Genomic DNA, 15591 nt, shown 5'->3' with positions numbered 1-15591 from the left:
TAATTCTAACCCAGCATTTATTTTTGATTGAATTGGATAAAATGATATTAAGCAGGAAAATATAATTACTTTTTCAGTAGTGATAGGAAAATCTAGTAGATTCTCATTTTTATATTTTCTCACAACCCTAACTGTTAGCAAGCATGCATCTAAATATTCTGTGTGATGTATTTAATTTTATGTATCTGTTTATATAAATATATGTTTAGTGGTTATCTGAATTACTATTTTTTAGTACTATGTCTACTTATTGCCTAATCCATGTGGCAATTGCTTCCTCCAAAACCCAGTATAATAGATATAACTGTCTCTTCAGATCCTCCAATGCAATGAGGATGTAAAATTGAGAATGAGAGCCCTTTTAAGTTCGAGGGCAAATGATATTTATACTCTGCAGCCTTTGTATACACAGACAAGGTCACAAACTGAAAGGTAGGCTATAATGCTACAAGTGAAGGGCTACAGAGATGAAAGTGGAAGGCCATTAGCATTGCACAGGTTAAGGTGCTCTGCAATGTGGTGAATGCAGAACAATGAAATTCTGCAGTTTTATTATTCAATCAGTCTGTTTTTATGAGGTAAATCTATTTTGCTACATTCATTTGCAAGGAGCATGCCTGCTAGAGTCTTTGCTGAAAGGACACAACCTGATACCCATCAATTTTATAAATCTAACTATGTGGATACCCATAATTTCCCCCAGGCACTTGCAGAGTTGCTTGGAATCTGAAGTAGCAGCTAGTATAATATTTGCACTGACAGCTCCATCAGGGCTTGAATACGTTGGCCAAGATTCATGCAGTTGAACATAGGCACATGGCTGAAGCTCTTAATTTGCAGACATGGCTGTGTAGTCTTTCTCCCTAGAGATGGAGAGAAGCACACTGCTGTAGGTAAGGTAGAAGACCTTTTTCTCTTCAGTGACTGATAGTACTAGGATCTGTATAGACATTTCAGTCTGGTTCCTAGAGTGGGGTAAGGTAAATAATCCATTGAGTCTGGTTAGTCTGCAGTCACTGTGTTCTACTCTGTATATTTTTATGCTTGCACCGCATCAGAGTTTAAACCCACCACTTGTATTTGGTGGTATTTTAGACTCTGCTCTAAATTTATGTAAAAGGTGTAAGGCAGAAAAAAACGCCAAAAACAAAGACTTTGAAACCAGTGAGTCAGATCTCACTTTGTGAGCCCCTTGAAATACCTGAATCTCTACCAAAATACATCAGCTTAAAAAGCCTCTTGTACTATAATGTAAATAACATATTCTGTGATGTAAACCAGCTTCAAGACTTCACAGACATTTAATGTAATACTAGTCCGTGCTTTTCCTTCCTTTACAGATGCCACTTTCTGGCAGAAAATATATCAGGACATATGTTGCATTGTCACCCAGTAACAATGGGATGCTGTGCTGTAGTTCAGTAAATACTGCATTTCATAGTTTAAAAACAAAACTCACACTGGAATTGTTTGCTTACAAGAAAAATCTGCTTAAATCTATTTAGAAGTGAACAAGGAAATGCTTTACAGATGTTTTACTAAATCAGTTCACATGTTTGGCACAAATCAGATCAATTACAAAAGATTTATTTCACAGCACTGAGATTACTTTGCTTTAGTGTGCACTTCCTAGAACAAAGGCATAGCAGAATACCATAAACATGGCCTTCTATGGAGAATATCAACATGGCATCAGACATTCCAGCAGTGCCATTATCCAATTTACTAGTAACAGATATCAAGAGATTCTGCTTTTCTTTCTGTCCTAAAGCATATTTGTGAATAACAAGTAAAATAAAATTACATTTTTTTCATTTTAAAATGAAGCGTAAGAAACAGAAAAAAAATCCAAAGAGCTATTTTCCCTCCCTATTTTTTATAGCAACGAACTAGCATTGATTTTTGTATTTTTTAGTGTCTAGTAAAATGAGAGGAATTCAAGGGTGAAGAAATTACAAGTACTAAAGGAACGGAATCTTATAGTGCAATCGGCTTCAACTAATCTTAGCTTTCAGAGGTAGTTATACATCTACTGCAAGGCTACATCTTGGGCTGTTCCTAGCAAGGAGAAGTAGAATGGAATGACAGGATGGCACCTACGAATTGTCTGTCCTTCTGGCTTGATGGACAGGCTCTTAGGTGACTAGCTTACTTTTTGTGCACCTAGTATTTGGGCATCTAGAAGGAATTTTATCAGCAGCATTTCTATTTCATTGCTCTGTCATTAACTATTCCATCAGGTAAGGAAGGACCTGATGCTCAGTCTAAAGGTCTAGTACCATTAGAGTTAGGAGTATGAGTATGGTTCACCTAGTGAAAAGAACAAGCAGCGTTCACTGAATCCATTGACTATAAGAAGGAATTGAGATATTTCCTTTAGGATAGCAACTTCACTTAATACACCAAATGTTCAATTTAGTGGCAACCTTATTTTCCAGAAGTGTTCTACGTTTGCCAGAAATTATTTCCATGTTACTTCAGTGCATTGTAAAACATTTAAAAATCTAATAATTAAGTTGCCATATGGCATTCTTTCTACCTTAAAGTACTCAGGACATTAAAATAACATTCAAAAGATACAAATCTGGATAGTGAACTGCAGCTTAAAACTCCAAGTTCCCTGTAAAGCAGTCCAAAAGAATCCAAATTGTACAATTTCAGTACTTCACAAGTAAATGGAAACTCTCACTTCCCATAAACAGAATATATAGTAATCAAATTTGACTACTCTATAACTCTGTATGTTAGCAAAATCTCATTATTTCAGCTGCCTTTTTAACTCAAGCAAGATTCCAAGACATTAACATGTTTACTGTAATAATAAAAAGACGTGTGAGAAGGGTTTTACTAAAGTAGTATTCCAGTGATCTGCTAAAATACAAAAGCAATCAAGAGAAAAATCACTGGTTAAGCAGCTACATTAACATTTCATTATTTTTAATTGAGTGAAATAGCACTACACTATGTGCAGTATTTTATGCAATTTCAATAAAAGCAAATCAACTGTAACTAATTTGAATTAAATCATACTTCAACCTTCAAGTGTGAATTATTGTGGATAATTAAGTGTATTACTGTACCATATAGCTTGGCAAATTGAGCCTCCTCAGTGTGCTGGAGATCAATGAAGTATTAATAAAATAATTGTTTCCTCTTTAGCATCCTGATAGACATACAAATGTATGTTTTAGCACTGTGTATTTCTAACTATCTAGGAATATTTCTGGTTCTTTGTGGCTTAATTGACAATTTTGGCCAACTGAGTGCATTGCAAAAAATTTATTTCTTCTTTTAAATGTTGATACATATTTAACAATCGTGATAAATTTTGAACAGGACAAATTAAAAAAAACGGACAAAAACAAACCTTAAAATATTATATTAGAAAAAATACATTTTAAATATTCATGATAGAGGGAAAATTAAATGGGTCAAACCCAAAACTTAATGACTATAAAAATAAATCGAAGTCACCAGGAATCATCTGCTGGCCCTCAAATTACGTATGACTTTATTCTTTCTACCCTCTTGCTTTTACATTTTGGTCTACATTTTTTTACTCCTCTTCCCTCTTCCGAGTAGACTGGCTGCAGGATGACAAACTGGTATGCAGTAGTGCCAAGGTGTGCCCAGATAGGTGAAATTCAGAGAAATGCTAGTTGTCATGAGCCAGAAATACACTGCAGTTAGTGCTTAAAAGCATAGTTAGATGTATACCAGTGCTTGGGTTTGTGCACAGGCCCTTCCAAAGCTGTACCCAAGAAATTAGTGTAAATGCAACCAGAGGGAGCATTGCCACTGGATTTAGCCATTGCTCCCCTTTCCTCAGTCCTTTCTCCTTGGGTCTTGCTAAATGATTGCTTCTCTATGACTAATGTCCATATTTCTTTTAAGCTTTATTCACCTTTACTCTAGGGTTTCTTTACATTTTCCTAAATCTTGATTTCCTAGCTATTGCTCTAAATGAACATCTTTTCTAAAGATGCTAACAAAGGCACTTAAGAGTATATCTGACTTTATGGGGAATGAGGACACTATCAGGAAATCACCTTCATGGTGATTTCAAAGATGTCAAAAGGTAACTAACTTAGATTATAAATAGAAGTAAAATACTAATAATTCATTAGCAATTTTTTTTTTTGTTTTTTTCCTTTTGAGTCAAACTGATGTTGGCATACACGAAGACCGGTATTTGATGCCTTTTCAAAGATTGCTACATGAACATCTTATTAAAATTGCATATTGCTCTGTGGCTGATGATTATTTTAGATTATTTTAGATTATTTTGTACTCAGGCTTTATATTCATTATATCAATATTATATACATATATAAATATATATTATATTCAGCATACCTTCATAAATTCAGGATTTTTTTTGTTCTCTTGCTATTTTTTTTCTGGTTTTTTTTTTTGTTTTGTTTTTTTCTTTTCATAGGGAACATCCTAGTTGGGGAGCATCCAACACAGCTTTGGCTAGGTGGCTTCCACCTGCCTATGAAGATGGGCTCAGCCAACCTCGAGGATGGGATCCCAGCATCCAATACAATGGATTCCAGTTACCCTTGGTTAGAAACTGTACCATGAGATCACTTGAAACACCTACATTCAGTTATAATCGTACCTGCCATCACAGACCTCCATTTACAACAATAAATGAAGTATCTGTGTAAAATACTTCAAAAGTATCTCTGGAACTCAGCTAAGGAGCCACTGGCTTTGCTAAACCATAAGTTCAGCCCCCCACATGGTGAGAAGTCCCCTGACTGGTGTAAGCCAATGGGACAGTGCAGTGGGGCACTGACTGCCTGGAGGGGCAGCTCTGTACTCCAAAATGTGCTGTGGTGGAAAGAGGTAGGGCATGAACCGGCCACATGAGCCTGGCCTGGCCTGGCCTGGTGTGCACTAGATGCTGGACAGCCAACAGACCCACGGTGAGGATTGCTCAGGTAGAGGAAAGGTGGTGCAAGATGGACCTAATCATGACCCTCCCATGATAAAAAGGCTACACACTGCCATGGCAAGAGGCAATGGTCACAAGTTGCTTCAGAGAAAATTTTGTCAGGATATAAGAAAATAAATTTGTTATGAGACCAACTAAATGTTGGAATAGGCTTTCGTAGGAATAGGAATTAAAGTTTGGGATATGAATTCCAGCCTAGACAACCACTAGAATATCCCTCATGGAAAATCCCCAAGATCTGGCTTGATGGGTTTCTCAATAACCTAATCCTTGCTTTCAATATAAAGTTATACACTGTGGTTTCCAGAGTTTCCTTCCAGGCTACACTTTCCAGTGATTTGTCTCAATAACGGTACCTTTATTCAGTGAAGGAGGAGGAAGAAAGCAAGTTTGGGTGTTAACAAAATAAATATAAAGCACACAGATGTGGTAGCATGCATGCAGGTGTGTGCATGTATGCTGTTTCTCATAGACTAGCAAGACTTAAATGAACGAGTATTACTGTCGAATCATAACTTCATTTTTTAGCTTGCCCAAATTACTGAGCTTAGAAAGTATTGCAATATTTGTGGATTTCAGCAGCTCATATACTTAAAAAATAGCAGACCTGCTACAGAGGGAAATTTGAACAAAAATATTTGCACAGAGGAATAGGTGAAAAATTCCCCAGCGCAGTGTGCAATGATTTGAGCTGGATTTATGAGTTCTGTTTTGTCATCATTTCTTTGAAATCTGACTTTTGATGGACTCAAAGTCTTGTTATTTTAACCGCTGTATGTTTAATAAGGATAAGCAAGAGAATCTAGTGTTAATGTCATCTGCAACTCATGTTATGAATTAAATAACATTGTCTCTAAGCTGCACAATTTAGCACTCAAAGATGAAAACCTGACATTTACACAGGTAAATTTCCAGTAGATAGTACAAACTGCCTTTTTCTAAATTCATTAGGGTCCATGTTTGTAAAGTAAAACACCCTAAAAAAAGATTATATAACTGTACCAAATCTGATCATGTCTCACCATCAGCAAGGTTCTCTGCTTTGTTTTGGAGTAAGATAGGACAAAACTAATGTCACAAATGCCTTTTCTCATTTATGTAATTATTTTTTTTTTGTACTTTTATCTATCTAACTATTTCCTTTTAAAAGCAACATGAAAATAATGTGAAGGTGATAGATAAATGTGAGGATTGCTATAAAGCAATACTAGAACACAGTGTAGCTAAATTAACAGTGATAAGAAAATCTTATGAACTGCAAGAAAAAAGTTTGTGCTTTGTGGCCACCAAAGCTATTAAAATACCGATATAAACACTTGAATTCCTGATGAGCTCTATGTATCTTGCTCTTTACTATTTCAATATAAATTCTGATGTTCTTAACAAGTCCCATGTTGTTTGTTGTCTTTAACAATTCTATTTAACTGCACCTGCCTTATACATTCATTATATAGCCCTTATATTTATTACAGACTCTGTGACACTGAGTGATATGCTGCCCTTCCAGTTGCTTGATTTCTAAGGCAACTGCTCTATGCCGGGGAATATTTTGCAGCACGAGGGAGGAATCTGTGCATAATGACACCCTTATCTTCACAAACTGAGTGCTGATTTTGCTCTGATGGTTTTACTTGGTTATAGTATAGGCCGGACATGTAGCATAGATATCTCCATGTGTTCCTCCTCAGAGCATCTGTATCTCTGTGCAGCTTACACCAAAGTGCCTCAGAAATATGATTTGGCTTCTCCCTGACTGGGAAAAGGAAGCAAAGCTTTCAGTTATCTCGTGTTTGCAACCTAACTTGTCTCCTGGGCTGCATAAGCTCTTTCATTTATGTACAGAGCAGCCCAGAGCCTCTGTATATTGACAGTGATTTGAGGTTGCCCAGAAAATCCATTTGTTAAAGGAGGAGAAAACAGAATAAATAGAAAGAAAACTTTTAGACGGTCTAAAGGAAACTTGTGGTTTTCAAGATTCTCTGAAAAGGAACAGATCAAAGATACACTGCTCACTGGCAAACATAGAAAACTCAGCTGAAACATCTTTGATTCTGCTTTTTGCACCTGGATCTCGGCTCCTGAACAGAAATAAGACACTGTCAGAGGTTGGGTTTTTGTTGTTGTTGGGTTTTTGTTGTTGTTGGGTTTTTTGTTTTGTTTTGTTTTTAGGCAAATCATTAAAACTATATAAAGTTGGGGATGGGGGAAGAGAGCTTTAATCAGTTTCCCTTACATTTTAGTGTTTTATCATTTTGTGAGAAGTAAAAGCTACTTGGCACTCAAGGTAAATTAGTTCTCTTCCCAGGTTCGTGAAGTGACAAGAAAGATTATTCACGCATCTAATGAGGCTGTTACTGAAGACAACCTGTATTCTGATATTACTATGGTATGGGGACAGTACATAGACCATGACATTGCATTTACACCTCAGAGCACAAGTAGAACCACCTTCCTAAACGGGATGGACTGCCAGATGACATGTGAAAAACAAAATCCATGTTTTCCAATAAAGGTAAGATTCTAAATTAATTTCTTGAAGAGAAATTCCAGGCCCCAGACAGGTGAGTAAAGTAAAACACATTAGTGAAACACATATACTGAAATAATTATAAAGAAAATTGATAGACCATCAAAAAATATTAGAGTAGAAAGTGATAGAAAAATTGAAGTCTAGTGCAACTGTTAAACAGGTAGATATTTAATATTTTTGTACAGATAATAAACTATGGTTAATGTACTTAATACATGCATCAAATTTTTACCTCAGATTTATGTTGCAGAGCAACCTTACTAGTCCCTCCCAGTGCTATTGTAATCATTTAAATTTTCAGCCAGATAAAGTGAAAGGATCTTAACTTTACTCACTGAAAGCAAAGGTACCTCATGCAGCTAATTCAAACTTTTGAAGAGAGCTATCTCTTCAATGTATGCATAAAATGATCTTCAGGGAGCTGCTGAAACTTGAATACATCACATCTTTGCTTTGAGCAGATGGAAAATGTGAATTCAAAGCTTATTAAAGGGCTAGAAGAAACATAAATTGATATAAATATAGCATCCTGTATTCTTGATCAATTGATTTAAAAACACAGCCATTCTTTCACTCAAAAAATTGAGCAACAAAGTAAAACCATGTTTTTGTTTCTCAAAGAGCAGCCTGTTCAACTCATGCGAGAGGAGAGCTCCATTTTCATTACAGTTTTTGAACTGATGCCCCCATCTCTATGCAGGGCAACCTAAACAACCTTCCTCAGTGTTGGAGCTTGATTAGTGATTAGCTTCTCTATGTACTGAAGCCAACATAGGGAATAAGTTTCATCAGAATAGAAAACCCTTTTCGCCTCAACAAACTGTACTTGATAAACATGTCACAGTCTCCGTTTGCTTTAAGTGCTTCATTCCTCTTTCACTAAACATAAAGGAAAATATTTGGCTAACTTTAATGGGAACCAAGTTGGGTTTTGTGTTAAAAGGTGGTTTTTCTTCCATTTGGTGAGAGAATTTAAATACAGGAAAGGTTAAGTTAAATTAATGACTGCCTGCAATTTTACCACAAGCAGGTAAATCTAGTCTCTCTTACCCTGGAGATATGGACTTTTGAGTTTGCAAGCATATCTTGAGAGCATTCAGAAAAAAACACAGGCTTCTCAGAGAATCACATTCTTTCAGACATTGAGTGACTGAGGCACAGAGTAACCTGAATTAGCCACAACAGCTCTAATTACTAAGAGTATGCCATAGTTCTGACAAAAATCTCCAGTTTGCTATGTTTCAAATTTCCATCTGGGGCAAGAAATAATTTTTTCTGATTGTGTTGTTAAGTAATAGGCTTAGAAACATTCCCAATTCCCATTCCCAAAGTCTTACCAGGAGAGACTAGGGCAGATATCAAGTCCCTGTCCAGCAGTGTTTTGCATGATGTGATGAAGGATCCCTTTGAACCATATGATACAATATATTGACTCCCATTTTTAAAAAGTCTGTTTGCTGTACCTATAAAATTGCAAGGGCTTATGTTTTGTGTTTATGACATATTCTTTGAAATAGCACGATTAGTATTGATTTTTAAGTGCAAAACCCCCACATTTTTTTATTACCAAAAGGAATTTTTTAGATTGAGAAGACTCATACTGTTTCCCAGAACTTCAATCGAATGCAGTCATAGGGACCATAGAAGTCTAATCACTGAACCCTGACTAATTCAATGCTAGAAATCCTATCTGCTTAGAAAAAGGGACAACATAGGGGATCTTTAAAAAAGGACTTCAAGGCTAGCACTATTCTTGTGGTAGAGGCATTGCAGTGCAGAAAGAAAGAAGTTGTACAGATTCTCATGGTATAGATTCACAAGTGCATTCTTCAGTGCTCTAAATAAGGCACAGATTTTTGATTTTTGTCCTGGAGTTGTTTCAAGCATGGTCTTGTAGACAAGTTACGTGAACAGGTACAAATCCAGCACTGAGTGTAGCCTAGACACTGCTCCTGCTCAGCAGTGTAGCCTAGCAGAGGGATGGGTCAAGGCATGCCCATGGCTACCTTTGATGTAGCCATGAGTGGCCATGGTGGGGGACATACAAAGAAATTCAGTCGCAACCCTATAAGTGTTTCCCAACTTATAGATTTGTTTCATGATTACATTCCCATAAATTTTTCAGCTCCATTTTATTAACCTGATATTCACAGCTTTGATGGACAGATACAAAGATGGTTGTTCTTTTGCCTTTTTTATATGTCCAGTATTTTGTGACTGTTTTTTCTGAAAGCCAAGGAATGGATTTTGTATTTAAAAAAAAGGGTGTTGCAGTAGTGTGACCAGAGGAACTGATTTTTACACTGCAACAAAATGCTATTACCCTCTAGAACTAATCTTCTTCCTGAAATTTTAATTAAATTAATCTCCACCTATTAAATATTTGGAAAACTGCCACAGTTAGCTTTATACATTCATTTTGTGTATGAAGAAACTGTGGATGGTTTCCAAAGACAGTGAAATCAATAGTGTATTATACAACAATGTAAACATAGAGGCTGCAGTTTGCACTCTTGCTGTGTTCCTACAACAGCAGCACCCAAGGGAGGATCCTCGGAAAAGGACAATGCTGCCTACAGCTGCACATACTCTCCACGGATTTCAGTAGGGAGAGGAGACTCCAGACTGTGCAGGTTAGGGAATCTGTCTGGAAAATATTCTGAGTCATTGCGATTCAATGAAGGACTGAAAGCTGCAGTAGTGCATTAATATCAATAACAAGTGTAGGTAAATGATTCATAGGCTAACAGGAACTATTGTGATTTTCTATTCTGGACATTTTTATAATAAAGGGTATAGAATTTCTCCCTGTAGCTTCTGGTAGAGCCTGGACATTCTTTTTCTGTATCTCCTCAGTATCTCATAACATGAAAAAAACAAAACAAAACAAACAAACGAAAACCCTAACCAAACAAAAAAAAAACCAAACCAAAACAAAAAAATCCACTAGCTTTAGTTTATACTCCTTTTACAGCAGCCTGACACATGGAATAGGGTTGTGGAGTTAATCTGACATTCCTCAGTTGATTATTTCAGGTTAGAGTTGAGATATAATGAGGTATTAGGAAGACTTTCATAGGAGAGCTACTGACTTCAGTAGTGAATTCAGTATTAATTACATTGATGCCAATAGGTTAGACACAGCAGGTACACATAGTATGATACAATCCAGAAAAGCTTTCAGTTACTTCAGATACAACAAGGTGGAAAAGAAACTGTCACAGAAAAGTGAGGTGATTTGCAAAAGGTGACATGTAACATGACAGGTTACTGTCTCAGCTACAAATAGATCAGTCAGTGTGCACTCAACAACCAGCAAAGTGAGCCCTTGCCTTTTTCTTTTTTGTTTCAGAAGCAGCAGCTTGCTGTCAGATGAGGTCATGGACTCTCCTCCAAGTTTCTTGGCCACAAATAAGCATTCATATTCTCCTCTTTTTGAAACTTTCATACACCATAAGCTAGGTTTTCTTTTAAGTCTACAGCAAAAAGGTCATTTCCCACAGAATAAATTAAGAATAAGAAAGATTTTTCTCTAACTGAAATAACAGTTTACATATTGCAATGCACTTAAACAATTAGTGCCTTTCATTTTCCTACACATTAAAGAATTTCACCATCACCAGGTTTGACCATGCATATATAATAAGCATTTAAATCAACACAGTAAAACTATTGTGGCCAACAAGGGTTTTGTAGAGAGTTTTTTCCATCTAGAAGGCAAAAAAACCCAAAACAAATTAATATTATTCATTAGTTTGGGGGGAAAAAGGTGATTCTGTACCCATTTCAGCAGAAAAAGGTCTGTTTTTTCCACTCAGGTTATTTTTAATGTGTTTTGAATAATAACCTAAGGAACCTCTCATTTACACATTGAGTTGCTGGCTGCACACTACTTATACCATGAAAAGGGAAAGGACGGCATTATGCAGCTCTGTCAGTCCCTTAATGTTCATTACTGCTGGTTTTCTCCACCGGGGACCAAATGGTTTGAATTGAAATTGCAGAGGCAGTTAACTAAAGATTATTCAGTATGAGTTTCATTCACTGTTGATAGGTTTTGGTGTGAGCCTTGCTGTTTAACAATGTAAAGGCATCTCCTACATTCTTTTCCCAATAATATCTGAATTCTTCCAGGTTTTCCTGATAACTAGAAGCAGGAGATACACAAACACATACAATGCTGTGGCTGTCAAGTTCAAGTATTTCTAGTATGAGATGAGCTGCCCGCTTACATTATCAGCTAAAGGGAAAAAGAAGCCACACTAATAGCAAGAGACAATAACAGATACACATATTAAATAGAAAACACAAGGCAGAGAAATTACTGATTTCAAAAATCAGTGAAAGAAGGAAAAAGAAAAAGAAATTATTTCCTTCAAACATAACATTCTTTGATTTGCTAAAATCTAGGCAATGAAGAAATAATAGTAGAATTTCTTTACCAAAAAAAGTTGTAAAACAAAATAGTCACTTTCTTAATGTAAATGCTTTGTTGGTATCAATTTCTACTGACACAAATTCTCAGCATTATGAAAATTTTGCCTGGTATAATAAATGAGGTAACAATGTTATTATATGAAGCTAATTAATTTCATTCCAAAATTGCATTGTTACTGTTAACCCCAGACTGTTCTATCTTCACAGACTGATCTCTATATTATTAGAAGAATGAAGAAGAAATTACATTACTTTATATAACATATACACTTTTCACTGTCTCCTTCCAAATAATTCTGAAAAATGAAAAGCAAGCAGATAGAATACGAATAAGATGGGTTAGCTCAGGTGCCGGTACAAAACATTTATTTTTCTCTTGCTTAAATTTTTGAATATTATTTTTTTCTGGGATATTTGAGCAGCTTTAGTTAGTGTTATTTGTATCTACTTCATGTTGATTAAATGATAAAACATTAGATTCATATTCCCTGAAACTCATACTCCATAATTATTACAAAATTTTTAATTGACATTAATCACTTTTAAACTCTTGGAATGGACAGGCTGTTATGGGTCATTGTTGGTGAGCGATGCAGTACTGTCAGAATTTGGAAATAATGTGCTTTCCAGAAAAAGAGAATTTGTAAAGCCAAATCTGCATTAGACAACACAGATTTTAGTAATTTTGCAATATGGCAGCTTTTGTTTTAGTCTTGAACTCTGTCTTTTGAAATAAACTTGATGGCCTGAGTTTTCCTCTTGGATATCCCACAACATGAATGAAACCTTCCTCCTTCTTCCTTTCTATCCTTCTCCAGCATTCCTGCTACCCTCCCCACAGCAGTTAAGTTATTCATATACCGTATTCAGTGTTCCTCTGTGACAAAACTGGTTTAGGCTGTATTATCCTAATATTCTTATCTATGCCTCAAGATCTCATTTGGTAATTCCCACATGTTTCTCTCAGGCCCTTTGCCTATATTTGGAATAGCTGACCAAATGACAGGCTGGTTCAGGCTATATCTGTGCTGACTACCACACAAAAGCTGGATCATAATTTGACCTTTGTGTCTCAACTGTGTGGGGATCAAACCAATAAAGGACTAGGCAGTCTTTCATTTAGCAAAGTCTACATGTAGTTTTGCTTTTTATAAATATAGTCAGAATTTAATACTTGTAAGACAGCTGTCACTGTAAAATAATATGGTAAAAGAATTTTGGTGTGACTGGCAGAAAGCAGGTGAATACTCACATCTTCCTTTTTTAGTTAGGAAACTGGATTACAATTCAATATTGAACAAAAGCTTTTACAGTGTGCTGCTGCAGATATTGAAACTCATCATTATGATTTTATGCACACATGTAAACCTGTTGTTTCACTTGCGGTTCAGTAGAACAGAATTTGACCAGATGTTCACGTCTTCACTCTGATACATTTTATGATGAATTTTGATTGTGAAGCCAGACTGATTTAGGTGTAGATGTATGAGAGCAGTAGCTTATGACAGAGTAAAAGTTTTGGGTTTTATCTCTGGCTTTGCTTAAGGTTCATCACTTTGTTTATATCTGAAGGAAAACAATCTCTATGGATTTAGATTATGTAGATGAGATCTGAACAATGGAAAACTGAGAGAGAGAGGATGAAAATACTTAGACAAGCCCTAAGTTCAGCAACCACAGCTGTTCTCCTCACCTCAGAAAATGCCCTTATTTTTTATGCAGGTCACCACCAATGATACATTATCCACAGGGATGGATTGCCTGCCCTTCTACCGGTCATCTCCTGCGTGCGGCACTGGCGATCATGATATTCTTTTTGGAAATATATCAGTGCTAAATCCAAGACAACAGATCAATGGCTTAACTTCTTTCCTTGATGCTTCTACAGTCTATGGCAGTACTCCTGCTGTTGAAAACAAACTGAGGAATTTAACAAGTGAAGAAGGCCTTCTTAGAGTAAACCTTATATATTACGATAACCATCGGGAATACCTGCCTTTTACAGACCGGATCCCATCACCTTGTGCACAGGACTCAAATGCAAGTGAAGGGGAAAGGATTGAATGCTTTCTGGCCGGAGACAGTCGATCCAGTGAGGTCACGTCTCTGGCTGCTATGCACACGCTGTGGCTGAGGGAACACAACCGCCTGGCCCGAGCCCTCAAACGTATCAACAGCCACTGGAGCGCGGAGGCAGTCTACCAAGAAGCACGAAAAATTGTTGGTGCTCTGCATCAGGTTGGTTGCTTGTTTGCTTATCTACACATTGCAGTGAATTTCTTAGAACAGAACTGATCATAAAACTCCAAATATGTTTCTGTGAGTGGCTTTTGACAACTTGTTACTTTTTCCTTCCCACTTATTCCTGGGCTTCGAATTTGACAGGTTTAGTTTGTTTTGTTTTCCACTTTCCTGTGTGCAGTGTCCTAGTGCTTAGTTTGTCTGGACACCCCAATGCTCTGTTTTTCATGGCATTTTCTACTCAGCTCCATATTTGTGCAGGCTTCTCCAATGTCTATTTTGTCTATTGAAGAAGCCTTTTCAGATGCATTTTTTTGTGAAGAAATGTCTCTATATTTACATAGAGTTCAAAATGCTTACTTTCTCACATGTATTATATAAATAATAACTTCCTTGTGTAAAGATGCCTGTGAAGTTCTCAATGAAGTATTAATGCACGAATTTCAAGGGCTACTCTTGACAGGATGTCCTAGGGTAAAAAAGTGTTTTCCCCTGGAGTTAGAAAGTGGTAACCCCCAAGGGGGTGGTGTTTCTGGGTGCAGTGCCAATCAGAAGCTACATTTTGCTCCTTTGAAATCAACATATTATAACAGACCGGAAAAGAAAGAGATGACGTAGCTGGAGGACAAGTGTTTTAGGCCACAAGGGGAGAAGGGCCAGGAGCCCGGCTGGGGGCTAGGCCCCCCCAGCACCTGGCTGGGGCCTGTGGAAGCCCGGAACAGTGTTAAAACTGGATCGATTGGGTGCTGTAGTCAAAGGCTGGAGGAGTTTCTCCACTGTGAGTGGGCAGCAGAAGACACTGAAAGCGACGGTGGAGCCACACTGAACAGAGAACTGTGGCCGAGAGCCAAAGGAGATAACAAGCAGCAGAGATGGCACAACGGCTGAGAGATGCAGAGATGTTCCTGCAGGAGGGAGAGCTGGCAACAAAGCAGAGAAAACTCAGCACAGACTGTTTTGGGGGTAAGACTGAATTACTTTCCCAAAACCCTGAGACCTTCTAGAGAGGAGGGGTGGACTTCCATACTCTTAGGGAGTCCCGAAATGCAGCAGCATCACAGAGGAGGAGGAGTGAAAGTCTCTGAGGAAGTCCCCTGAAGGCTCAGGCTCGAGGGATTGGGATTTTCACAAAGTAACAACAGAAAAATTCTGACTGCAATACTTAAATCTGCTGCCTTAAAAATAAAGGACACTAACTAATACCACAGAAACTAATTTGAAGGAAATGTGACCTGAAAAGTGACAAAAGGACTTTTCTCTTTTCTTCCTGGACTCTTGTTGAAGAAAAAGAGAAATTTAATCTAATGTAAATATATTATTTCATTGTAGAAGAGATAGTTAAGTTGTTACCTATATATATGAATGTAAATAAACCTTGTAAGTACTTTCCCCTTCCCCCAATGCTGAGTAGCTGTGTTTT

At 37.0% G+C, this 15591-nt stretch overlaps 1 protein-coding gene across 1 annotated transcript in view; it reads left to right on the top strand.

Moving 5' to 3' along the window:
- Positions 1–15591, top strand: part of TPO (thyroid peroxidase) — a 43288-nt gene that overhangs the window by 14558 nt on the left and 13139 nt on the right. Inside the window, exons 7-9 of the mRNA XM_017833826.1 lie at positions 4439–4568; positions 7269–7475; positions 13653–14168. Of these exons, the coding sequence (XP_017689315.1) occupies positions 4439–4568; positions 7269–7475; positions 13653–14168 (853 nt within the window). The remainder of the gene's footprint in view (positions 1–4438; positions 4569–7268; positions 7476–13652; positions 14169–15591) is intronic.

Source organism: Lepidothrix coronata, unplaced genomic scaffold (genome assembly GCF_001604755.1).
Source record: "Lepidothrix coronata isolate B3197 unplaced genomic scaffold, Lepidothrix_coronata-1.0 Scaffold222, whole genome shotgun sequence".
In the NCBI taxonomy this organism is placed as follows: Eukaryota; Metazoa; Chordata; class Aves; order Passeriformes; family Pipridae; genus Lepidothrix; species Lepidothrix coronata.
This window is presented reverse-complemented; position numbering and strand designations above follow the sequence as displayed.